Below are 27,249 nucleotides of genomic sequence, written 5' to 3'. Positions count from 1 at the left end.
ACTCTCTGATTAAACAAAAAAAAAAAAAAAAAAAAAAGAAACAAATGATCTTGCTTTTGTTATTACGGTGCATGCTATACGTTCTCGTGTTTATTGCGAGTCATATTTAAGACTTGTGAACCAAAGATGAATAACTGCTAAACCCAATAAGTAAGGATAATACTTGCATTTTTTTGTTTTGGGGTATGAGCTCATTCACTTGCAAATAATGTAATTTCATCATAGATATTTCATAATCGGAAATGTTCAACTTCTTAATCTTTATTTAAAGCTTGTCGTTACGAAAAATCATTCAAATATGAGACCGTATAGTCATTCTAATATATCAAATAAATCAATGGTTCATTATTAATAGTTACTTGGTACTTATACTGTTGATTCTTTTTATTCAATTAGATGACTTATTGATCTTAAGTTCGAAATAAAATTTCTACAATAGAAAAGTGTTATTTGCAAATGTGAGAATGAGTTCATTCCAATTAACGATGGAATGCAAATATTATGCATAAACTAATGAATTAAATAAGAAAACGAAAGAAACCTAGTCAAGGAAGTGTGCACAATTAAGTCAACCTTCTTGTATGACAGAAATTTGCTAGTTGTACTTCACCCAAAAGTCTACGATTCCTGAATCCCCAGTAACCCTTTTGTTTAACCCCAACCGCTTGCATAGATCCTCTCTCACACACTCTCTCTGTTTCTCTCTTAAATACCCCAATACATATCACTTCCTTTCCAAACTTCCTCTACACAAAAAACTCCCTCTTCTTTCTTTTCCCCTCTGTTTTCCCCCCACAAAAAACCCTACTGATATTCTTAGTTATTCACCATCTCTTCTTAGTTTTCTGCACCACATCTCTTAGATTACCAGCCATGGTGGTGGCATCTCCAAACCCAACCCGCAACGAAAAGATCCAGGTCGTTGATCTTCCCATCATAGACCTCTCAGCCGAGAGGTCACAAGTGAGGAAGCTCATTGTCAAAGCTTGTGAGGACTATGGTTTCTTCAAGGTCATCAACCATGGCGTCCCAAAAGACATTACATCCAAAGTGGAGGAGCAAAGCCTCAGCTTCTTTGCCCAACCAGTGTCCGAGAAGCAAAGGGCAGGGCCTTCCGATCCCTTTGGCTATGGCTGCAAGAACATAGGCCTCAATGGTGATACGGGAGAGGTTGAGTACCTTATTTTCAACACTAACCCAATTTCGATTGCTCAAAGATCCAAAACCATCTCAAATGAGCCTACAAAATTCAGGTACTCTCATTCTACACTCATCACAAGTGTATTTTTCTTTTCTAATATAGAAAGTTTGAAATGTAGAATGAAATTTTTTGAATGCTAATAACAATTTCCTATATATATATATATATACACACGGTAGCTATCTCAGTAGTTATTATTGGGTTTCAATTCTTTATAGTTATTAGTTACTTTTTCTTTAGGAAGGTGGTACATGACTTGTAAAATTTAGCTAAAATTTATTTAATGAAGGACGGTCGGGGGAAGGGTTAACAATTTTGTGTAGGTCTAGGTACAAACTGTTCATTAGTTAGCCATTTACTTTTAAAGAAAATGATGGACTTGTTTGAAAGTGTGTTTTTCTTTTTATAAGAAGTACGTCAAATTTCTTTTTCAAAATTCCTGGGTTTAGGATTTCAAAACTTAGTTTTTTAAGTCTACTGTTTAATCTTTTTTTTTTTTTTTTCTCTATCACAACAAACTCATTTAAAAGAAGATAAGTTGATCAGCTGCAAAGTTTATTCAAATTCAAACAAACTTGATGATTTTAGTTTCTCTTTATTTCTTATTTATCCAATTTCTCTTATGATTCGAATTCATTTCAAATATTTCTTTGAACACAAAATAATAATTCTTCACTAAATAGAAGTGCAAATAAGTTGGAATTTGGAATAACTATTTGAAATGTTAACGACAAATTTCTCCATTTTTTGTATATGGAAAATCAAAATTAAATTAAAATTGAAAAGTCAAAAATAGAGGAAACCCATTTGGTTATTCACGTGACTTGTTAAAATCTAAACAAACACTGAAAAGTTACAAGGAAACAAAGAGAAATTTTATTTGAGCCCATACAACATTTCTCTACATCAAACTTACATTTTACATCCATATTATTTTTAATTAAATAATCAATCTTTCTTTAAACCCAAATTTACTATCTAAACTACCTTCACAAACTCAATTCAATATATAAAAATTTATCTTTAACCTATTTAGAAATAAAATCCCAAATGAGTGAATAAAGAATTAAGATTTTTGTCATGGCAACCAATTGTTATAGATGAATTGATCAGCATCATCAATTGTTTTTTAAACTTTTGCAACTTCGGTTTGGGGTGCAAGGTTGTTAGGAAATGATCTTCGCCAAGCTCTTAATAGAGTAGTCCAAGTAGCTAGCCTGAATGTGATTCGTGGAATTGAGTGATGAATTTGTAATTCAAGATTAAACAGTTCAGTAGCTGCTAGGCAAGCAATTGAACTAGTACTTTGGAATTTGAATCATGTAAAATTATGTGGACACCTTAGTGAAAATAAATTTTAGTAGAACTTCTCATCACGTTTTATTGAAGGATCATGGCAGTAATTTTCATTTGAGCGATATATGCTGCTTTTACATGCATACATAGTTGAATTGGAAGTAGAACTAAACAAATAACGAGAAGAGGACTCACACTTTAAACATGCACTCGTAATGACATGGAAAACATTTCGATGTGTTGAAAGCTTTCTGACTCTTTTGTTTCTTGTGGTGATATTGCTTGTAATTATTGCTCTTGTTGATCGAGTTAACATGAAGCTAGAGAGGAAATGAAAAGCAACCTAATTTGATCATTAGGTGATCGTAGGGTTTTATGGTAGCTCTTAGGAATTTAGTCAGAATGAATATAGGGTAATGATTGTGTGATTGTAGAACTTGATTATTGAGTATGGGTTTATTGATAAATTTTAATTTTATCCTTAATTTCATCTTGTACTTGATGATGATTATGCAATATGATAAAATAGACAATTCATATTTAGAATTTAAGTTGGATACAAAATGAAGTTAGATTCAAATAAAATTTTCCAAATTGAACAGTAAGAAATAGAGGAAACCCATTTGGTTATTCACGTGACTTGTTAAAATCTAGACAAGCACTGAAAAGTGACAAGGAAACGAAGCGAGATGACTACCTCTTCTCGACTCCTAGCTGTCAGTGACACATCCACTGAATCAGACACTCCTCTTCCTCCTCTCTCTACAGATTGTACACAAATTACAGAGCTAGCATGTATTCCATTATTGGAGGCAGATTATCTGCCTTCTTGTTTGGGTGTATTTTATTTTTTATTTTTTATTTTGTATTGTTACGGTTAAGTCACATTAATATTTTATATTAAATTTTTTATATAAATAATAAGAAAAAAAGTAATAAAAATATAAAATATTAACATAATTTAATCATAACCTTACAAATAAAAATAAATAAAAATAATATCTAATCAGGAGCGCAGACAATCTGCCTCCCCCATTATTTGAAGGAAATCAGAAAGGAGAAAAATCGAGTACAAAATTGTTGTACCATTATTGTGTTGAAAATTGGGGAATCAGAATGACGAGTCAGAGGCAGTGTCACATCAAGAGCGTCAAATCATATCATAAAATAATAAAAACGAATATGATTTTATGTTGTTATATTTTTATTAATAAAAAGAATTTTGTTAATCAGAAGTCTAGATTATTGTGTATATTTTATATCTAATCTTCAAGAGATTTTTAGTTATCCTCAGTCGGTTGTATATCTCATAATGGAGTTAGAAAGTGACCAGTTTTTAGACTTTGTTTTACATAAAAACTAACAAGACAATGGTACTGAAAAAATGGAGTCAGAGCAGGAAAACAAACTGCTTATTAAAATAAGTAAGAGATAAATTTTCATGAAACAAGTTTACACTATTATGATCTCTCGAGTTCTTAATACTTAGTGCCAAGTCATGTAGAGAAACTCTTGTACAACATCTTCTATAAGTGATCTAAAACGTTATGGTAGCCATGAATTCGTTTTAGGATCCATCGGTTTCATGCAGAAGGTGAAAGAACTGCAAGCTAGACTGGGGGTTCTGAATATCCTGATGAATTGAGTGGTATTGTCTGAACAGCTCGGCAGTGAATGGATACATTGCAGCAGTTAGGGATTTGGCATGTGAGCTCTTGGATCTGATTGGTGAGGGATTGTGGATCCCTGACACATCAGTCTTCAGTAGGCTGATCAGGGACGTCGACAGTGACTCGGTCTTCAGGCTCAATCACTACCCGCATCTGCACAACAAGAAGGACATCTGCAAGGATAAAGATACGTCACCATCGTCCATCAGTAACATCAGCAAGGTAGGGTTTGGGGAGCATTCCGACCCTCAGCTCCTCACCCTCCTGAGGTCCAACGACGTGGGCGGCCTCCAAATCTCTCCACAAGATGGGGTGTGGGTCTCCGTCCCCTCTGACCCCACGGCCTATTGGGTTAATGTGGGTGACGTGTTGCAGGTTGGTCGATTTTCTCTCACCCTCTCTCTCTTGTTTCTCTCTCTAGATATTCACATGTCATGGTAATCATAACAATCTTAAAAAGAAGACTTTGAATTGATTGAGACTGACTGAGAACTGATTTGGAGTAATCGCTGCAATTTTTTGACTGCATGTAGCTTTTGCATTTTATGGTAAGTGGGGGCCCAGAATTTCAGTCTAACCAATCAGAGTGTGTTCTTAGTCTGGGGGATTCGCCCCATTGGGTAATTGATGACTGCCCATATTTGAAAGCAGATTGGAACTGAAAAGTGCTTTGGTTAGTTGGAAGCATGCCATTTATGGTGTGTTTAGGACAACATCACAAAACCGGGTCATTTTTCCTATCAAGTTAATTTAATTGTGTCCAAGGAATATGAATATCATAAGTAATTACACACCTAGACCTAATCCCCTTTATGTTCCCTTTGGGTTGGTTTCCTTTGTTCAGGTAGTCATGGTCCTTCCTCTGCATATGTGGGTTAAAGCGTGCTGACTGATGATAATCTCACAATTAATCAATGATTGATAGTTGGGCATGGGTAGCTGTCAGTCACTGTTGAAAGTGAATCCTACAACTTATCAATGATTGAGATCACATGCATACGTTTAACATATGTTGTTAAAACAACTAATGTATTTATTCGTAGAAGTTAGAACAAAAGAGGGGGAGAAGCATGATAAACCTTAACTTACCCCAAGTCATAACAATAAGAATTGTCCCACTGAGTATTAAAAAATAGGAAAGAGTATTCATACTTCTTAAAAAATTTAAACTAGGGTTTGCATACTTCTTAAAGAACCCAATTCAACCTAAGAAAGGTGCTCGTTAGGTAGTCACGTCTCATGATAAGGGACAATTCTTTTTGGTTGGAAATGAAAACAACTTCTCATACATAATTGAAGTTTTTTTTTTTTTTTTTTTTTAATATGGTAATTGAGTGTACCAGCTTGTCTGGTTGAAGTGACCTTTTTTTTTTTTTTTTGGGAAACGGTTGAAGTGACTTTATGCTTTTCCAAGTACAACTTTCTTAAAGGTCATAAAAAAGTTTGGCAATCAATTTAACACCAAGTTATGAATCATATCAATAATATAGGTGAGATTTACGAACTTGCATAAATTTAGAATGTAGTCCCATGCTCATAGACAACATCTTCAATAATAGTAAAATACTGTTGCTTTTGTTTAGCTGAATTGTTTTTTTCACTAATTTTACCCTTAATTTTGTAAGGCCATGACAAATGGAAGATTTGTGAGCGTTAGACATAGAGCCTTAACCAATCCAACAAAGTCTAGAATGTCAATGGCGTATTTTGCAGCTTCCTCCCTGAACGCATGTTTGAGTGCTCTTCCAGAAATGGTCACACCGGAGAAGCCTCAGCTCTACAAACACTTCACTTGGGCTGAGTACAAGAAAACCACGCACTCTCTACGCCTTGGTGAAAACCGTCTTAACCTCTTCAGAATTTCTACCAATGATGAATGCTTCATAGATCAACCGCAGCAATGAGAAGTCATAGAGAAAAAGAAGATGAGGAAAGTGAAAATTCTTACTGCATTGTGAAGTGAAGCAGCTTTTTTCTTTCTTTTTTGTTCTTCATGCATTCAGTTTTTCCCAAAGTTTTTCTTACTCAAGCGAAAGTCAGACTTTGTACTTATATATGGGAAAATGTTGTACTTAATTAGGTTATCGATGAAAGAAAAGGAAAAAAAAAATTAATCTCAAGACCTATGGTCTATATTTAGTTTCTTTTCGATATGGAAAAAAGTTGAGATAAAGAATCAAACTCTTATCGTGAATGTGAATGTGACATTTGATATTTTTATTTTTATTTAATTGAAAAACCGAAGATGAACATCAAACTTTTATTGTGAATGTGAACAAATGAATGCTCTATTATTTGAGATTGAAACCCCACCATCAAAATGATTGATCTTAGGTTTCTAAGCTGTGTATGTATTCGTTTAGTTTCAAAAGAAAAGGTTCAAATATCTGTCTTGGTGCAATTCTCAAAAAGAAGAAAATTTTGCCTGCATGCACGTGGGATTCTTTGTAAAGGAAAAAAAAAAAAAAATGGCCCCTTTTATTTTGGTGCAACCGTGCAAGTGTCCAGCTCATGGCATCGAATGACAATCTTTGGCAGGTAACCTTCTAAAGATTGTTCTCCTCTCCTACCTTACAGCATGGACCAGACCGCACCATAATAATCTCCACTTCAAATATGAGAAAGTGGTGAGATTCTTATATATCATCGTAATATATTCTCGTGAATTTACGACATTCATTTTTTGACCTGTAAACTTGTAAATGTAAATTATAATTTTGATTATACGTAAGGATTTTTGTCTCGACATCATTACTAATAGGACATAAAGTATGATGTAAGATGATGTGGAGGGTAAGAATCTAACGAAAAACCATCAAAATTATTTGCTAGGTTTATGGATCTGGATACAAAGAATTATTGAAATAGGTAAGGACTAGTGGCTAGTGTGGGAGTGTCCCTTCAGGAGTTGTGTGGCCCCCAACTGCATCCTGCAACCCAAGCACGAAGAAAATCACACAGAAAGCTGCAAATGTTCTTCAGCCAAAACCACTCGTTTAATTTTTTCCGGAAATCATCTTTTTATTTTATATGTTTCGTGATTTATAATCTAAAAGCCCCGATCTTAAGCACGAAGTCTATGAATTGAGTACAAAATGTGTTGAGAAGGATTCCTTCAAAACCTTGGGCAGCAAAGAATTGTTCTTAAATTAGTTAGGTATTAAGTAATCTACTCGGATGAACCTAATTCCAACGCACAAAATGAAATAAGAGAATTAATTTGCTAAACTCCGTTCAAATTTATTACATTTTCCACATCGTATAATGATACATGTAAATTGTTAAGCCATATAAACATAGGAGACATGAGCTAAAAGGCTCTCCTAAAATCAATCTGTACTTCAATGGGGTATATACTATCTCCACACATCTCTTTTTATTTTCCACACACTCCTCTCAATTTCCGACTGTTAGATCGAATGAATTGAAGAGGATCACTGGATAGAAATTAACAAGGGGTGTATGAAGTAAAAATAGGTGTGCGGATAGAAATTACAGAAGAATATGCAGTTTACACCCGCTGGGTGTTAGAGAAACTCCAATGCCTATCCTTGTTTTGGACCAAGTCACCTCCGAATCATCATCCACGGTTTTGTTAGTTACCCACGTTCACCGCGTTGCCCACAAGCACCGAGCATAAATATATCCATTGTCACTAGACCGCTACCTGAGATTTTGCTGCAAAGCGTGAACACTTCTTTCGACTAGTTTTGTTGAGAACACAAACGCAAGTCTCGAGAAGTTCATAATCTTCCTCCCAAAACAACAATGACGCTTTCTCGGGGTTCTCCAAAAGCATCTTCGAGCTTAGGTAACCAGCAATTGTCCACGTCTGGTGAAGCCGGGATTGCTTGCCTACAAATCTCCCACTTTTTGTGTCATAGTATTCGGGCCAGTGATCCATAGAAAGCCTCTTTTCTGCCAAAGCAACTGCCTTTTCCGCTAATTCTGTCCTCCCCATCTTGATGCAAGCCAATGTGAACTACGATAATTATAAAAGACAGAGTTACAGAAAATCAGATAATTGGGTTGCAGCACATAGTATACAGGATAGAACCAAGGTCAATCGACAGGGGCACAGAATAACTCTCTGGATCACCTCGACAAAGTAACCCCAAAAAGAAAGCGAAATGATCTAAAGAAACTCCTTTTATGGACATACCTGCCATAGGAGGGTTGGCCAAGATCCGCCATTATGATATGACCAAGGCCTACAAGTGGAGACAATAAGTGCATAAGAAATAATTCTACCGGGAGAAAAGCTTGTAGTCAGAAGAATTGCAGAACAAGTAGGTATACATAAGTAACAAAGAGAATAAAATTTGTAGAGCCTCACGTGTTTTTTGGGTCACCACCAGTAGTTATTCGCCATTCTTCATACTCCAGAGCAGGGTAGCAAATTTTAAGGGGCATTTGAGCCACAAAATCATCCCATTTGGACTCAATCAAATTCAAAATACCCTCATTCTGTTTTTGGGTACCCAGAGATGATACAATGGACCAGAGATTTCCAAGAGTGAAGAACCTAAAATCCATATGAGCAGGTTGCAGATTGCCGATGAGGTAACCACCTTCCTCAGGAATCCAATCTACTAACCAAGAGGGAATTTGATCTGGATAGATATTGAACTTGTTGATGGCATCTGTGGAATATTCCTCTGTCTTGTAACGATAAATCTCATTGATCTTCTTCATATCCGCCCAATAATACTCTCTGATGTGAAATGAGAGTGCACTAAGTCGGTTATTGACTGCAGTCACCAAATCTTTTGTTCCATCATTGACAATGAGCATTTCACGTGAGCATCGTAAAGCTGAATAAAACAATGCCTGTATAACCAGATTTGTTAAGTAAAGTACAAACCAGAGAGGCAAGCAAAATAAGGGGCCAAATAAGAAGGCAAGCAGAGGGCTAGTGTTCTATCTAATTTATTAATTAAGCAATTTAAGCCACCATTCCCTTGGGGGACACTATGATAGTTAGGAGTTTTCTCTTAAGAAATATTGGACACAACCGATGGTGTGACTTATATAGAAAGAACAACGGACAACAAAACCCAGCTAGAAGCCTAGGATATGACAAGTATAAAGGCACTAAACATTTTTACATTTTCAAACTTACTTGGATTTCGAGAGGGTGTCCATGAATACCCATCCGTCTATCAATCATACAGGACCCATCAGTGACCAACAGGGTTGGAAACATGTCAAATCTATTTTTTAAACACAGATGAAGAATCAGCCTTATGCCCGTCTGGAACTCCACCCTTTCTTGTAATGCATAATCACCCGTGATCTTTCCATAAGCTCTCAACAAGATAATCCACCACAACCCTGTCAAAGTAATTCAAATATAAATCAGATACTATCTAACTGATTGTAAGATTGTAATGTCAATACGGTCTCCAACTCTCCCCTTTGCATCACTTATCCCAACCCAAAATGGACAAGAAAAAAAACAGTACTTTATATATGTCACAGTAACCAGCAATTAAGAATAGATTACCTGAATCAACAGGTGCTACACGGCCGATGGCTGATTCACCAAAATCAGGATCTAAAACTTCCTCAAATTCTCCAGGGCTTCCATCAAGAGGAACAGTCCTCACTTTAAAGCTTGCCGGCATCAACCCTTGCCCAGGGCTGTGGCAGTCCACTGTCTTCTCCCAGCTCTAACAAATGACCAAACAAGAATTAATCAGATGAGCAGTCACAAAAATGTGGCAATGCTCAATGCGGAACCAGATTACCCAAATATATTTGAATTTTGAACAGCATGCCAATTTCTATTCTTACATCACCACAGATGTCATTCGGGGTATCAATAAAGAGTTAAACAAGTTAAATTTGCTAATTGGAGGAAACAATGAGATCATACACAAAATCTCAAAATCAAAACTCTAGCAACAAAGTTGAAATAGCATTGGTTTAAAAACAATCGTGGGAAGAAGAATAGACAATACCATTACAACCAAAAGTTGAATTAGCATTGGTTTAAAAACAAGCTAATGGCAACATATACGCAACTGATAAAGATTGTGACATTACCTGTAACTGCAAAGTGTGAAGCAGAAAGTTCTTGACAATCTCCGCATCCCCATTGAGCAAGAAAGCAAGTGCTGATGGGACAAAATCACGAACAAAGACCTGATCGTAATTGAGGGGTGTCTTGTCAGCCGGATCAGTAGCAGCCAGAGTTCCCACCGGATTTCCACAGTAACTAACAACGGAATCTCGAAGTAACCTCCAGGCCTCCTCTTCAATATCAGACAGCTCTCTCTCAACCTTACTGTCATTCAAACCCTTGGAATTACCTACATTTACATTTACATTCACATTTGGGCTATTTACCTCTACCCTAGACTCCTCTTCCTTAACTACATCACCACGATCCGTCTCAATCCTCTCAACCACTAAAGGTTTCACATTCAAGCCACCTTGAATGTAAATACTCTCGAACGAGGTCTTCCCTTTAACCTGAGACTCCACCGAGGTTGAATGGTTCCTAATATCCGACGCTACATTCAATATCACTAAAACACCCCTTCTCCTACTACTACCCCTCCTACAACCAACACGGCTATTCGCCGAATAAACCCTAGACCGCCCCCAATTCGAATCGAAACCACTAAAATCTCTCCGATTCGGATCAATTACACGTATGTACCTTACAATCTGGGAACTACAGCCACGATCGTGACTTCTGGATCGCAATTTCGACAAATTACCAGTAACTTTTCTATTCAATTTCGGCTGCCCAGAACCGAAAATTGAAGAACCTCTGTAGCCAGAGCCCGTGATAATTCTACAACATGGTCTCAAGCTCACGGTACAGATTCCAATACAATTGCTGCTACTCATTCTATCTATATTTACACTGATCACAAAATCCACTAATTTTTCTCCCTTTTTTCTTAAAAATTCAAAAAATAAGTACCAAAAACAGAAATTTGTGTTGTATTTTGGTAATTACGGCTCTGTTAATCTCGAAAAAAATTCAGAAAAACAGAGCTCGATCCGACGAAATTCTTGGATTATATAAATTATCAGAATTTAAAGCTAAAATTATTAGAAAAAAAAACACAGAAAGTAGACGTTACTTACAGTTGATCTGCGCCAAGAGTTCGAATGAATTCGAATGCGATGAGAAGAGAGAGAGAGCGTGTTCGACGGGGAAAGTCGGTTGAAACCCGCTGTTATAACCAACGGAAAGGCTAAAGTTAGGTGGGACCTCTATTTGTAATTACATTAATAGCCCTGCTTGTGCCGGGTCATAGGTGCGTATTCGAGATAAGGGTGACGTTTTTAAACGAGGCTAAATTTGTCCTTGTACTATCAGTAGGGTCCCTTGCGGGGACCCACGGTGTCTCGGTCTTCAGAATTAAAAATGTGCAGAAATCAATAAAGCGCGTGTCTGCGGGTTTGATATTTAGATGACGTGGGGGATGAGCATGCTTTGGATGACGTGGAGGATTGGGTAAAAGGCGGGGTTCCAACAGCGACGGAGGAAAATCTATACGGAAACGCGTGCGTGCGAGTAGGTTGAGTGCTTTGACCAGAAATATCTGTCAACAAGTCTTGCACGTTACCGTTAGAATCTAACTTCAGATTTGGGTCAAGAATATTGGGCTTGGAGGCTTCAAAGATTCAAATTCAAACTTGGTTTGGTTAAGGCCTTTTGATGCAATTGGTATTCTCTGGTCTTCAAATAGGGTGGTTTTAATGGGCTCAAACTTAGTAATTTCAATAGGCGGAGTGGCGGAAACGCGGAGGTCCAGAAGTATTCATTTTCACTGGTTAGTGAAATAGGTCTTCATTTCAATTCTCGTCAAAAGGATAATTTGAATCACATTATACTAACTCATTGTGAAGGTTAGCCTATTCTCGCACTCCCTTAATATAGATAATATTATTTGTTAAAAAAAAAAAGGACCAATCAGCATTAAATTGGTATTTAATTATTCGTTCATAGGCACACTCACAAGGGATGTATAGGGTGATTTAGAATCACACCTCTTGTGAGTGGTGTTGTATCTTAGAATTTCTTTTCAAATAAATAGTGGACCTCATATTTTATTTGTTCCTATCTGGTACCGAATATTAGTTGTTTACTTGTGTCATACAAATCCTCATAAGTCTCTTATTGTCCAATTCAGAAATGAAGCACAAGGAAGCTTGGTGGTAAAGACAAATTTGCTTCTAAGTAAAATAAGCAAATTTCATGCTGAATATCGTCACTGATGGCGTAAGCAGTGATTCCATTTACATTCGTACATATGCCAGATTCCACTAAATAATTGTGTATTACATAAAATATGAGTAATAATAAAAAAAGATGAATGATCAAACTCACTCAGCTGCTGCTTGACCCGCGTTTTACGTGGATGTTAATATTATGCATAAACAATTTAAACTTTCGTTTCCAGTCAAGCCACTAGGCTGCTAAAACTCGTCAATAATAATAATATATGTTTAGTTTAAAAAGAAGATCAATGTTTTCTAACACAAAATTATATTGTTTCTTGTCACTTTGTATACGCTTAAACTATGTCCCACTTGGTGGGATAATTTAACCCGTTAATCCAAATTTAGCTGGTTTAATTTAGACTTCATCGTATAAACGTTGTGCATGTACGTCATGCAATTGTAGTTTTGATATCAGAAGGGCAAAGCATGGTACGTCAGCCACGGATTTGAAGTTGGAGGTGTGTTAACAATGAGTAATTCTTTTTTGTTTGATGGTTACTCAGTAATTTGGTGACGCAAATTTACGTGTAATAGTATATGCGACCGGTATGATTCATATTTTTCATGTTTCATGTTAAAATACAATATTCATAAACAGATATGCATGCTATAACATGAGTTGATTGATAACATCACGTTGCGTGGTGGCCATAACATGTTATCTCACTACACTATTGTCAAACGTATTTTGTGATATTTGAAAGGTACAATGTCATCTGGGATTACATATTCTACTGGAGAGTTATGCTTGAAAGTCTTTAGTGATGCAAATTGGGCAGGCGACCCCAATGACAAAAGGTCTACAACAAAGTTTGTTGTTTTATTGGGATCAAATCCAATATCTTGATCTTCCAAGAAGCAACAAACTGTTTCTCGATCATCTACAGAGCCAGAGTATCGGGTCATGTCATCCACTGCAGCTGAACTTGATTGGATTCAACAATTCTTGACCTTTCTACATGTTAAAATATCTAGTGCTACTGTGCTCTTTTGTGATAATTTTGTCAGGCATAGCACTATCTTTTAATCCAGTTCAACATTCTCACCAAGGGTCTCAGTGCCCACACTTTCAAGCACACTGCAGCAATCTCATGCTTGGCTCTCCCAACCATGAGTTTGAGGGAGGGATGATAAAGATAATGTAGAACTTGTATGAACTAGGATTGTGACACTTTTCAAAAGATTAGAAGAGCTAGTTATAGCTGTTTGAATATGCAACTGTAAAGATCCTTGTATAAACACCCTCAGAGTGTAAAAACTTCCTCATTAAGTAAGAAATTCACAAAAACATTCTTTCTCTCTTATCTTCAATTTCTCTTGACTTCTCTCGCTAAATTCTCTGTGTTCAATCTTCTACTTCTTGGTTTATAACTACAATCAACAAATCATCCACTGTTGTAATTTTTTAACCAACTAAGGCTAACCCATTAAGAGTTGGGTTATATGTATAAGTATGAGTAGCTATGTATAGAGTTAAAAACTCTCCAATAAAAAAAATTAAAAAAAAAAAAAAAAGATCACAATTTTGACGGTCGGTTGACTCCTCTTCCCAAGCTGCTTGTGCCTTTATGTTACGAGACAATCGAGGTTTGCCAACAACTAGAAAGATTGGCATTACTTATATTCTGGTAGCTGAAGGTCGAGCGCTCTTAGAAGGTCTTCAAGCTGCGTTGGTTCGGGATTTCCTTTGCTTGGAGGTTGAAACTTGAAAGTGATTCTAAAGTCCGTGTTGATGCCATTAATGGGACCATCTCTCTCCACTGGTGCATAATATTCAAAAATTGTTTGCAGATTTTAGAATATCTCTTTCCATCATATTTATCGTGAAACAAATTTACTAGCCGATGCTCTTGCTAGTGTTGCTCAGTCATCTTCTGATAGTTTGTGTTGGTAGTTGACTCTTTCTCTTCAGGTACGTTCAACTTGGTTTTGGGATTTTTGTGCTTTCCTTGCGCTAGAAGCTTTTCTTTGTAACTTTCCCTTCTTATTGAAAAAAAAAAAAAAGAAAAAAAAAAGTGTGTTCACCAGTGAACTAGTGTTGATTGATGTGAAACTACGTTATGATGAACTCGCATTATCTTGAGTAATGCATTTTGCATTGTATTTATCAACCTAGTAGTTAATTTTCTTGCTATTCCTATTTCATCCCTTAGCGATCGCTTTCCAAACCTCAAGTTTAATGGCTTCACACTTTTACATTCCTACAAATTAACATGGATGGTAAGTGTCGCCGTTCGTTGACATTCATGCTTCTTATTCAACTTTGTCTCTTCAAGACAATGAAGTAGTAATAAGCAGGATCATCAAATTTATATATGCTTCATATAGTGGATCTCAATGCATGCTTGTACGAAAGCTATTTGTGCCCGCATTTGCTCAATAATTTGGCAAAATATATGGCATATGTTCAATGTTAATTGTTCATGACGTAACAAAAGTATGTACTTGGCCTTGTCCAATATGTATGCCAGGTGATCAAGAATCTGAAATGATCATGCATGCTCCACCTTACATAACAGCTAGCTAATCAGTTTAGTCATGCACACGCATCTATTTATATATTTTGTTTAATTATATAGATTTAAGTACATGAGTGGCTTGTAGCTCATTAATTGGTTAACAGTATAGTATTTTCCTTTGCATCTGAGGTGTGAGCTCGACCCCTCCCTCCTCCAATATCGTCCGCATAAAAAAAAAAATATGTGCACTTTTTATCATATATATGTAGTTTCAATATGAATCATCTCTCCCCAATATCGCTAGTAATTAAGTAAGACGTCAAATTTATATCTATATGAATGAAACCTAGTGTTGAATGTGTACCCAAACAAACTTGTTTCGGCACAACGCATATGTTGTCAAATCACTTTGACGTAAGTTACAAATGCACAAAGGTCACTACTACAAAAAACACTTTGCGCGACGAAATAAGTTTGTTGCGCAAAGTACAATTTCGTCGCGCAAAACCTTTCGCGACGAAATTTTGGTCGTGCAAAGCTCGTGAAGATAGGGTTTGCGCGACGAAATATTTCGTCGTGCAAAGATTTTTGTTTTTTAATTTTTTAATTAAATTAATTTAATATTTTGCGCGACAAAATTAATTGTTTGCGCAACGAAATATTTTGTTGCGCAAGGTCTTTGACTTTTTGTTTTATTATTTCTCTTATATTAATTTAATTATATTAATTGTTTGTGCGACGAAATATTTGGTAGCACAAGATTTTTCGAATTTTTACTTTTTTTAATTTAATTTAATTGTATGATTTTATCTTTTTAATCACTTTAATTTAAATTGACATATTCAAAATAAAATTACATATGAAAAATAGTGATCAAATTATCCAATATATATAATATATTCAAATGTACACATAAATTAACAAAGTACAATAATAAAATCTTAATACACGTCTATTGTGGTGGTAGTGGCGGGGGAAATGGTTCGATAGCGTCGTAATCCTCAACTTTAGTCATCAAAGTCTCGACAATTCCCTATAAAAAAACAAACATGGTCAAATAACCAAAAAATAACATAAAATAATACAAAAAAAATTGGCATAATCTCCCCTAAAATTGGTATACCCCAAATCCGACCCCAAACTCCACCCTTCACCCTTTACTCAACCCAAACCCGCACCAAACTCAAAATTAACTCCAAAAACACATTAATGAAAAAATTAAAATTTGAGGAGAATATGCCTTTTGATAAGATTGAGAGTGAGTGAGAATGAGAGGGAGGAGTGAGTGTGAGAGCATTAGAGGAGATAGTGAGAGAGAGATGAGAGAGTGAGTGAGAGTGAGAGTGAGAGATAGTGAAGAGAGAGAGAAGAGATATTAAGTGAGAGGAGTGAGTGTGAGAGAGAGAGTTAGATTTGGGGAGAGGGAAAGAGAGAAGAAAGCTAAGAGAATAGAGAAAGACATTGAGAAAATTGTGGAGGACTTATTTTGGTTTTAAAAACCGTATCACTTTGCGTGACGAAGGATACGAGTTTGCGCGATGAAATATTGGTCGCGTAAAGTCTTAAAAAAAAATCCCACGTCCCATTTTTAGGGCTCGCCCAAATTTTACAGTTTTGCACGATAAAGTGTTGGTCACACAAAAAAAGGATTGGCCGTGCAAAGTTTTGCTTGACAAAGGATTTATCGTGCAAAGTCTTAAAAAAAAAATTTTTTTTTTTAAATTCCCTCATCCCATTTTTGGCTCCCGCCCAAATTTAAGGATTTTGCTCGACAAAATATTGGTTCCTCGCACAAAATTTATAAAAATATTTTTTATAAATAATAAAAAAGAAAATAATTTTATGTTACAATTTAAAATATAATAAATTAAAATAAATAAGGTTTAGGCGACCAAATGTGTATTCATCGCACAAAGAAAATAATAAAAAATAAAGAAATAATTTAGTTAAACAATATAAAATATAAAAATAAATAAAAAATAAGTAAATAGGGTTTAGACGACGAAATATTGAAGTTCGTCGCACAAAGTTTTTTAAAAATAACAAAAATTTATGAAAATATCTATATTTTAAAATTTATAATATAAAATTAAATAAAAATGAAAATAAATTGGTTTAGGTGATGAAATATTTGGATCACATCGCGCAAAGATTTAAAAAAATAATTTTTTTATTTTATTTATTTTTGTAAAGACTTTGTGCGACGAAGTTTAAAGTTTCATCGCTCAAAGTGACTTTGCGTGTCAATGTGTGTTTCATCGCGCAAAATTTCATTGTACAAGACTCACTACTACAAAAGTACCTAGTAGTGTCATTTTAAAAAGCGACAAGAAAAACCCATTCCTGTCAGATATTAAGAAAAAAATCCAACAGAAACTAGTGTAATGGCAAATAGAAGAACTGACAGCGTTCCTAGCATCATGAAAAGACTTTTTCTCTCGGTTAGTTCCCTTAAGCCGCCAAGAAAAAGGAAAGCCTTTACAAATAAAAAAAGGATAATAGTGTCAGATAAAAGTGACATTGAAACTTGCGTCGGATAATAAAAAAAAGCACATTTGTGTCACTCATAACCGACACCACTAACCATTAATAATTAAAATATATAAATAAAAAGCCTATTCCAGTTTTTGATTAAATTAATAAAATAAATAATTAACATAATCTAAAAACACAAACCAATTAACAGAGTTCAAATTTTCAGTAAATCATGGAATATAAACTGAAAACCAACTAACAAAGTCTAGCTTCATAATAAATTATGGATTATAATACAAAAAGCAATTAAGAAAATTCAAGACCAATTAAGCGAAGTTGCAGAAAACTAGGAATTTTCAAATCAAAATATTTCACTTTTGCAGTAATTTTCAAAACAAAACACAATAGAAAAAAAAAATCACTTATGCATTGACTCTAAATCAAAATCTAATATAAAGAAAAAACAAAAACTCAACTCTCAAATTTACCTGATAGAGGCAAAGAAGGTAGAGATTAACATTAAACCCAAGTATCGATTTGTGAAGGAACCTAAAACAACCAATCGAAATTAATCAAACCCAAGTATCGATTTCCATCAATAAAGAGACAGATATACATATGCTCGTTGACGTAGTTGTCGAGATCGGAAAGGATGTCAAAGTTCTAAGGATCCTTGTTGAGTAGCTGCTCCACTGCGACGTCACCTGTTGCTGTAGAACCAATCTCCACCTCCTTTGAAAGCCAAAATCTTTTTAAATTTGTGACCTGAGGAACAAACCCAGAAAGAAAATTTCAAGGATGGGCAAGAATTCCAGAGAAAAATTTAAACATTTTCTGCAAGGATGGTTTTTTTTTCTTCTGGAAAATAAATAGAGAAAAAAGAGATTGAAAGTTTTGAGGAGTAGTGGAAAGAGAGCCATAGGGATGCTTCGAAGGTAGGGTGAGAGCGATGTTGTTTTGAAGGTAGGTGAAGGAGAAAGAAACAAGGAGGGAGAAGCAGCGCACAAAGGAAATGGGGGAAGATAAAGCTTTTATTTAGGGTAAAAAACTAGCGTTGGAAAAGACCGACATCATATATTAATTCCGTCGGTTAAAACTAACACCACCCTATGCCCACTAACATCACTCTGCCCAATTCCACGTGCAAAACTAGCGGGAAAATTCCCGCCCAAATATTTCACGCCAATTCTGTCTGATAAAATCGACATTACGCTATCTGACGCAAGTTTGAAAATATTAAAAAAAAAAACAAAAAGTAAGTCTTGTTGGTTATAAGCGACAGTACTGCCAAGTTTGAAAATATTTAAAAACAAAAAGCAAGTCATGTCGGTTATAAGTGACAGTAATGTCGACATTAAGCTATCCGACTCAAGTTTGAAAATATTTAAAAAACAAAAAGCAAGTCCTGTCGGTTATAAGCGATAGTACTGCTTTGTTATCCAACATCATCTAAACAGGCTGTCGAAAATGTCTTATCCAACAGTACATTGTATAAAACTGCCACCAGTCTCTGACAAAACAAGCCACTTTTGTAGTAATGACTTTTCGCGACGACATGTGTTTCATCGCGCAAGGTTTTTTTTTTTTTTTTACTAGTGGGTGTCGAAAAATTTACCCTCTTTTTTAGTGATCTCGCACAAAACATCAATGGCTAAATTGAGGAAAATCAAAATTGTTAATCTCCAAGGTACAGGTAAAATTTTGAAGACTTGTTAATTTCTATGGATTAAGAAGTTTATCAATTTCAATTATTTGGAAGACCACGAGGGTACAATGTCATATGGTTTTTAAATTCGTAATCGAGTTTGCTTTCCTTAATTATTCTTATTCTTAACATGAACATGAATTAAATAACCCTAATTATATGTAAGCATGAACAAATATACCACCCTAACAAGATAACTACAACGAGTCAATGACATAATCCAAGTACTAAATAAGATCTTATCATATAACTCAAAAATGAAACGCTAACAAGGGCACTTAGTTTATGTGTTACGGGTTGGAATAATCTTCTATACAATTTAGGGCATCAAAACTAGAAAGACATGACACAATTGATTAGTAGCTAAGCTTAGAATCTATTAAGCTCATTATCTCTACAATTTGTGGCTGTAGAGGCCTTTGACAAACACTAATTAATTTGAGAACTTCGTTTTCAACACAAAGCTTCACGCAATTGATATCATCGGTCAGAGATATAAAGGGAATGGGAAAGGGAATAGAAATAAGGGAATGGTAATGGATACATCAATCAGCTCGAAAATGCTTAGTAAAAGAGAAGAGAAAGTGCTTCAAGGTGGTCCAGAGTTGTAAGAACTGGGAAAATCCATGTGGGCTCAATATCTCTGTTTGTACACGGGTCCGGAAATAATGAAATTTGTCTCCGATGGATTAGGTTACCATGTGGTTTTGTCTGTGAGATTATGATGCTTAAGTACGTGTGTGGCCCTAATTGTTCTCTAATTGGTGAAAGTGAAGAGAATGCTTTATTGGATGATCCTGATTAACAAGTTCTTTTGTTTACATAAAAGGAAGCGGTGGACTTTAATACAATCTCTTTGTAAGTTTTGTCTTTTGGCGACGTGTGGGTTTAGGGCTATCAAACTTTTACACTTGATGACACTAGGACGACAATTTGATGGTATTTTTTTTTACTTGCAAGTGAGGATTTTAAGTTCAACTGATCTGAAAGATGAGTTTAATTTATAACAAATTATAGATGATTCATTGTGTGATTTAGCTCAGACCTTCATCTTACATCTCGTATATGTTAGTATATATGTTGATAATTGCGAATGTTATTGTTTGAAAACAGTTATATTTCAAGGTTAACAAATGACGGCTATTAACAATATGCTATATACTAATTAACTGGCTAACAAAACATATGCGTATGCATGCGTGGACCCAAAAAATAATTAAGAAAATTATAGAGATGACACGTGGATTTTTGGATTAAAAGAACAAAATTACTCTCAAGGAACACCTGGATTCCCACGCACATGCGACGGACAATAACTGCTCAATCAAGGAAGAGTCAAAGGTGATCAAAATAGTATTTATTCAAATCTCTCTTATCACTCCTCATCAAATTCTTATTTAAAAGGTAACTCCCAATTTTCTTATTTAATTTAGGATTAATTGTCATGTTAATTATTCACACAATTCCACCATATATGGCCGGCCACTATTCTTCAAATAGGGCGGGCCACTCCCCTATAAATAGCTCTATTATCCCACTAAAAAGCTAAACCATTTGCTACCCACAAACTCCTAAACACATTCTTTTCAACTAATTTTAGCATCGAAGATTCTTCAGCCAAAGCCCCTCATTCATCGTGGGCACATGAGGCTTTTGACCTTAATCTTGGATGTTATTATTTTGTATGTGCATTTTCGTTAAAGGAGAAGACGGAGGAAATTTACATCCAAAGCATGCATGGCATTTTGTGGTAATTTAACCTCGGCTACCTCCTGCTATATTAAACGTTATTGCTTACTATATTCAATGTTATGAAGAAGAAAGAGTTGAAGCTACATAATGTCAAAAGACTAGTTGCATGAAAACTTTGAAAATAAAAGCATTTTGACTCTTCCTCACCGCCCTATATTAGTTTGTTTTCACCAACTTCTGTTCTATACACACTAGAACACCCTTAGGACACAAAAAGAGGCTGTACTAGTTCAAAATCAAATTGTCATCAAAATTTAGAACATATATAAAAATATCCACGTACATATGTATATTCATATAATATTGTATGGTATGCATATACATACAATATTCTACGGTACATATGTATATGCATATATACATATAATATTGTACAATATGGGACTACGAAAATTTTCCAACGACAATGCAATTGTTTTTAAAGCGCGCTTGTATGTCAATGATAATATTACGTTCAAACTCATACCCACAATCTTAAATACTTAGATTAATATGTCAAAAATTGAGTTATACCAGAACATGAATTTTTATTTGTACCTTTAACATATGTTAATATAAGATTTATTCATTTCAATCTTATCATCGAGACCAAGCGAGACTTAAACGTTTAACATCAAATTAGTTAACCTTTAGTGATGAGTAACGAACAAATGGGCAGTTCGAACCATCGATCACATCTCTTTTTGTTCTTGTCAAATTAAATGAATCTCTCTATTTTTAAGGTTCTATTTATGCCTGAATCATATGGATACATTTGCTCCTTTTAGGTTTTAGGTGGATTGTACAATAGCCAACGGAAGAACAAAGGACACCACCGACGCCCGCGATAAGAGGCAGTCAAGGTGCAAGCCAAATTGGTCTCAAATCCTGACTGAGAAGTCGTAGATAGTCTACTCTCGAAGGGGGACCCACTCATAAGAGATTTTTTTGTGTGTTGAAACACGATGTTGTATACCAAATGTCATAATATAAGTAGTTGAATATTTGAAAAAAAAAATATTACTGCTTGTATTGTAACACTTAGGTGTACATTGTTGTCTAGCGCCGCAAATTTTCCCACTCATAAAAGCTTTGCGTTGAACTAAAAGGGGAAAAATTGGAAATCAACGTGGCGGAAGATAAGTCTCCAAGACCATTTGTGATTGTGGAGTCCAGTTGTACATTCAATTTAGCGAGTCCCCCATACCGTATGCACACCGTATGTGCATCGTATAAACATATACATATAGGTTTTTATGTATGTATAGGTCATACGTGCACTGGTTTTGTAGGGGCAGTTTCAAGGGTTGCGGCTCTCAGTGCTTCTGTCCCAGGAAGCATATGTATAGGTCAGTCCACAGTAATTTGAACTTTTAAAATTTAATCAAATGGTAAAAAATTATTATAACATTTAAAAAATTTTACCAATTTTTTTATTTTTTAACCGTTAAATTAAATTTCGAAATCAGTTAATTCGTGAGCTTTGAAAGAAGAGATCCGAAAATAATCTCTTTTCCTTGGCCATAAATCACAAGGCACCATACTTCCTGTGCATATGTAACACGTGGCAGGTCCTCAACCCCGTCACCGACCGGGACCACTGTGGTGGCTTCTCTTATGGGCACGCGGCGTACAAGAATTCCCGCCGCCATACACCCTATTTCTCTTTCTCGTAGTCTACCATTCCATCACGTTTTATTTGGACTTTTTTTCATCTTTGCACGTGCCAACCTATATTTAATAGCCCTCCAATTAGGATTTGTTTTCTTTCTTCTAAAGAATACAAATTCTTCATGTTTTTATTTTTCCACAGTGGAATTTTGTTGGATTTGAGTAGGTATCTTAATGATATTAAGTAATCGAATAGATCTCATAAAAAAATTTATGACGATACGCAAAAGAGACAACTAGACGTGTTGTTCTATTGCAATAAATATAAACATATGAAACCACTTCAAATCTTAATAATTGATTTGCCTACCTTCAAAAACAAGACATTTTTAAATTGACCTTCGATAAACTGGCCATAAACATGTCAATAAGCCTTTTTAAAAATCTTTCAACTCCGACCTAGAAGTGAAAATATACATTGATGTTATTTGAGCCTTCTTCTAGAACTATAGCAAAAAGATAATTCAACATAAAGGCAGTTATCAAACAAATCGGTTACCAATTAAACTAGCTGAAGATTTGGATTATATGGATTATGGACACACGTCACACACCATCTTTGATTTGTCTTGCTAAATGGGTTCTAATTAAGCAACTTGTCACGTCGGTACGAGGGCATACAAAAAAGAAACGGAGCTTTGAAATCGTATTTAGATGGCTTTTGATATGGGTAACTAACAAGAGATAAAGCTCAATCTTTTTAATTAACCTGTGGAAAGTTGTTCTTAATGGCTAACTTAAGATACAAGTCCACAAATCCCACGACACCACTTAGGGAAAATAATTGCAAACTACCTTTAAACAATCTAGAAACTTTGAGGGGGCTTTAATCTGGTTCAGGCCCCATGGACAAGACTTTCAAAAGTTTGCACCACTTAATCAGTTGCATATTATAACAGTTTAATAAGGACATATGTAACTAAAGATGGTGGAACCAATTATGCACTTCTTTTGTATTATAATATATTTAAAATAAAATATATTATTAAACATGCTTCTATAATGCAATCAATCGTTAAAACAATTAATATTTTTTTTTATGTTTTTTTATTAAAACAAGAAACATATTACAAATCGGATTCTTGACAAATTTTTAAAACTTACATGTATTTTGACGTAAGTTACAATTTTAATGTATACATGTACTAATAAACGGTATATGAACGTGGAGGTGGTAATTGTATGGTAGCCAAATTTCAAATATTATGTTTATCATAAAAATTAGTAAGTAATACACAAATATGATCGTAATTATGTGCCAACTTAACAAATCTGGTTGCACAAATTCATCAATGTCATACATTCCAAAGAAAGAAGAAATTAAAAAATAAAATCTCAAATTACAGATTCCTCACCCAAAAATAAAAAAGAACAAATTACAAACCGGTTATTAATCCACAATTAGATCTATGTCCCTCACAATTCCTATATTTAGATCAATTCTATTTCATGGGTTTTTCTTCTATTTCCCAAATATATTTTCTTCTACATTTTTGTTCTGTTTTTATCTCTAGCTACAATGAATGCATCACTTTCACCCCCTTTTATAGTAATTTCAGACGTTCGATCATCAAATGTTGCTGAGCTGCTGTTGTAAGAACCACATGTCCTCAACATTCCACAAATTGTCCGATATGTCCCCACCGTCCACGGTGACCCACTGATCATTGTTGTTTTGCTCGTCCATGTTTTGGAAATGTTCTAATCCGAACCCTTGATTACCGAAGTACCCCGAGTAGTTGTCGTAAGTACCAACTTGATGATTGGCCTGGACGAAGTAACTATTATCCGGGGTATGGTTATTGTTAACCGAGATAGCCGCAGCAGCAGTAGTAGGGGTGTAATAATCAGTGAGGTCGGAAACAGGTGATACCTGAGTCCCAAACGAGTCCGATGAGGCCGCCGTACTAGAATTCTCCGGGGTATTGTAACTCGGTGTGAGTTGGGAGTGTGACGAAACCCCGAAGGGATGGTGACTTGGCTGTAATAACATTTGTGCTGAAGATTGGAAGTTGTTGTTAATGTTGTTGTTGAAGTGGTGAGTGGTGGCTGGGGCAGCAATGGAGGAATTAGTGGCGGTGGCGTTGGTGGCAGTGGAGGTGGCGGCGGCGGCGGCTTGGATTCTTTCGACCAATCTAGGCATCCAGAGGTATCTCATGGTGTCCTTGAACTGCTTGCTGTTGACATCACATTTGAGTTGCTTGGCGTGTTTTTGGACACGGGTCCTCCAATAGTTTTTTATCTCATTGTCAGTCCTTCCTGGCAATTGCTGTGCAATTTTCGACCATCTGTAATGATTGACAGAAAAGTGACCTTTTTGTCTTAGTATTTACTCATTAGGGTTAATTCGGGAAAGCAGACATAAAAAATCTAAAATCCATATATGTAGATAGATTCTTAGAATAATTTTTATCGTATGTTTTTATGATGATTATGTATAATTACCTGTTTCCCCAGCGAGAATGAAGTTCCAGAATCAGAAGCTGTTCTTCAAGACTGATGTTACCACGACGGACATCAGGGCGGAGATAGTTGAGCCACCGCAATCTGCAGCTCTTTCCGGTTCTTTTCAGACCTGGGTTTTGGTTGCAAAGTTGAACAAGTTTGTCAGATATTATGTAGCAAAATAATTTAAGTGAAGTTCTTTTAAGAACATATTTTAATTATTTCCTTCAAATTGCTCATACTTTATGACAATTGGGTTCTCTAAAATATATATAAGCTTTTGTAGCCTCTGGGGATAAGGCTAGCTAAAGAATCATCAAAATCTTCATGGAAGATGTAGTTCACATCATCATCAAAATATCTAGCATATTCTCACTCCCAAATCTTTATAAATTTTCACGCACTAATTTTTTTTTTCTTTTTCAAGAAAATGTGAAGCTTTTCACACTACATCTATCCTTTTCATAGGACCCAACAAGGAAGAGAAATGATTTTTTTGGGTGCAAATTATGGAGTTTCTTTCACTCTTTCTCACGCAATTTAAAACCCATCTCAATGAACTAAACAAAAAGCTGTAAAAAGAAATACCCAACTATTAAGCCAATTTCTATATTGTTGATAAACGATAGAATAATTTACGCTAAACTCATCTTATTATAAAATTATGATTTACCTGCGCAGCGAGCGAGGGAGTTCCATCGGCCTTCGCCGTGGTTAGCAATGTAATTCATGAGAGCTAGGTCTTCCTCAACAGTCCAAGGCCCTCTTCGCAGGTCCATCATCTGATCCTCAGCTTCCTCATGATCATAAGAGCCAGTTTCATTAAGGATTTCTGCCGAGAATTGTGATGATGGGCTGTTGCAATCTCTGCTTCCTTTCGCCATGTCCATCTCCAGAATATCAATTCTCCAAATGGACACACAAAAAAAAGGGTTTGCTTAATGCTTTCCTTGCTTTGTTCTTGGAGATTTTGAGAGAGAGAGAGAGAGAGAGAGGGAGAGAGAGAGATAGAGAGTTGGATGGATGTACGGGAAACAGAGAGGAGATGGCTTTTATAGATGAAAGGATAGGTTTGAAAATGGAGAAAAAGTTAAGCATGTGAGAGATGAGATAGGATAGATGTAGGAATAGGACGGACTTACCCAATGCCGCAATGGGGACTTGTTGGAGTTGGGAAGTCTAATTACTTTTTAATCAAATAATTAAGCACACACACTTAAGCTTGTTTAACTTAAGTAAATATATTAGTTAGAAAAAGAGGCTTTCAAGTTTGACCCTTTGACTTTATTACCTCCTCCTCTTTGTTGTGCCTTTGTAAATGAATACGTGCGTGCATTTTGTGTTTAGAAAATGGGCTTTATCCATCTCGGAGCATGTTGCATTTTTTTGTTGTAAATTTTTATTCTTATTATATATGGGACTGCCAAATTCTACTGTGATGACGATAAAGACAAACTAAGGTTTTCTAATGGATTACTCTGGTTTTTTCTTCCATTCATATGCTTATTCTTTTGGCACTCTGATTAATTAGTTAAATGAATCTTGTGCCTGCTAGTTAGATGCCATAAGCTTCGCAAATTCGAACTTGTCCATATACAATCGGGAAAGAATATTAACCTCGAATCACATCCATATCAACAGAAAACAGTAAGAAGGGTCAAGAACAGCTCTTTGAACCTTATTTAATTTTCTTCTTTTTGCTTCATGGGTTGGAGATTCTTTTGTGCATTTTTATTGAGTACAAGAACAAATTTGTACATCTCTTGGTGGATGCCTAAGGACATCTCCAACGGAAGATGTAAAATGTCTTGAAATGGGCATTTTACATTTTCTGTTAGCTGGAAAGTTCTCCAATGAAAAACTGGAATTTACAACTTGATCGGAAAATGTAAATAAAAATGCAAATTTGCATATTATTTTTACATCTCGTGGAGAGAAAAATTAACGGGATTTCAATTTTATATCTCTACTATTGGAGTACAACTCACGTTTATGTCCACAAAAAATATAAAATAGGATGCAAATGATCTCAAATGTGCATATCTCCATTGAAAATGCTCTAATAAAAGGTTTTGCATATTTCAATCCACAAGTTTAAGCTGACAAGTGAAGCGATCATAGGGTGATTGAGAATTCCATTTTGTGGTCCTGCATATTAAGATCACCAACCGATATACTGGCTCTGCTGCTTACCTGGCTAGCCTTACTGCCAAAAGGAAATAAAAAAACTTATCCGATCAGAAACATAGCTTGTTATGTGAAGGGACTCAATAAATATATACACTAATTCAAGCAATTCAACCAATATGAGACTAATTCTCATCCTATTGATTACTTTTATTTAAATTA

The 27,249-nt window shown here is 35.4% G+C and overlaps 3 protein-coding genes and 1 long non-coding RNA gene across 4 annotated transcripts; 1 reads left to right on the top strand and 3 right to left on the bottom strand.

The window, feature by feature from the left end:
* The first annotated feature begins 658 nt into the window (after positions 1-658).
* On the top strand, positions 659-6,416 carry LOC103961266 (gibberellin 2-beta-dioxygenase 2). Its single transcript, XM_009373809.3, has 3 exons — positions 659-1,253; positions 4,161-4,542; positions 5,793-6,416. The coding sequence occupies exons 1-3, from the start codon at positions 874-876 to the stop codon at positions 6,069-6,071; spliced, it is 1,041 nt and encodes a 346-aa protein (XP_009372084.1). The 5' UTR covers positions 659-873; the 3' UTR covers positions 6,072-6,416.
* Positions 6,417-7,369: 953 nt separating this feature from the next.
* LOC103961265 (alkaline/neutral invertase A, mitochondrial) lies at positions 7,370-11,344 on the bottom strand. The gene is made up of 6 exons (XM_009373808.3): positions 10,216-11,344; positions 9,674-9,839; positions 9,290-9,501; positions 8,504-8,997; positions 8,330-8,378; positions 7,370-8,149 (listed from the first exon to the last, which is right to left on the bottom strand). Exons 1-6 carry the CDS (start codon positions 11,026-11,028, stop codon positions 7,823-7,825), a joined length of 2,061 nt encoding a protein of 686 aa, XP_009372083.1. The 5' UTR covers positions 11,029-11,344; the 3' UTR covers positions 7,370-7,822.
* Positions 11,345-15,743: 4,399 nt separating this feature from the next.
* On the bottom strand, positions 15,744-17,897 carry LOC125471645. The gene is made up of 2 exons (XR_007253749.1): positions 17,837-17,897; positions 15,744-15,906 (listed from the first exon to the last, which is right to left on the bottom strand). It is a non-coding gene; the product is annotated as an uncharacterized LOC125471645 (long non-coding RNA).
* Positions 17,898-23,649: 5,752 nt separating this feature from the next.
* Positions 23,650-25,947, bottom strand: LOC103961264 (transcription factor MYB108). The gene is made up of 3 exons (XM_009373806.3): positions 25,574-25,947; positions 24,901-25,030; positions 23,650-24,743 (listed from the first exon to the last, which is right to left on the bottom strand). The coding sequence occupies exons 1-3, from the start codon at positions 25,788-25,790 to the stop codon at positions 24,026-24,028; spliced, it is 1,065 nt and encodes a 354-aa protein (XP_009372081.1). The 5' UTR covers positions 25,791-25,947; the 3' UTR covers positions 23,650-24,025.
* Between the last annotated feature and the right edge of the window lie 1,302 nt (positions 25,948-27,249).

The sequence above is a fragment of a genome, unplaced genomic scaffold (assembly GCF_019419815.1).
Source record: "Pyrus x bretschneideri cultivar Hongxiangsu unplaced genomic scaffold, Pyrus_bretschneideri_v1 Contig6, whole genome shotgun sequence".
In the NCBI taxonomy this organism is placed as follows: Eukaryota; Viridiplantae; Streptophyta; class Magnoliopsida; order Rosales; family Rosaceae; genus Pyrus; species Pyrus x bretschneideri.
The sequence above is the reverse complement of the archived record's forward strand: the minus strand, read 5'-3'. Positions and strand labels throughout refer to the sequence as shown.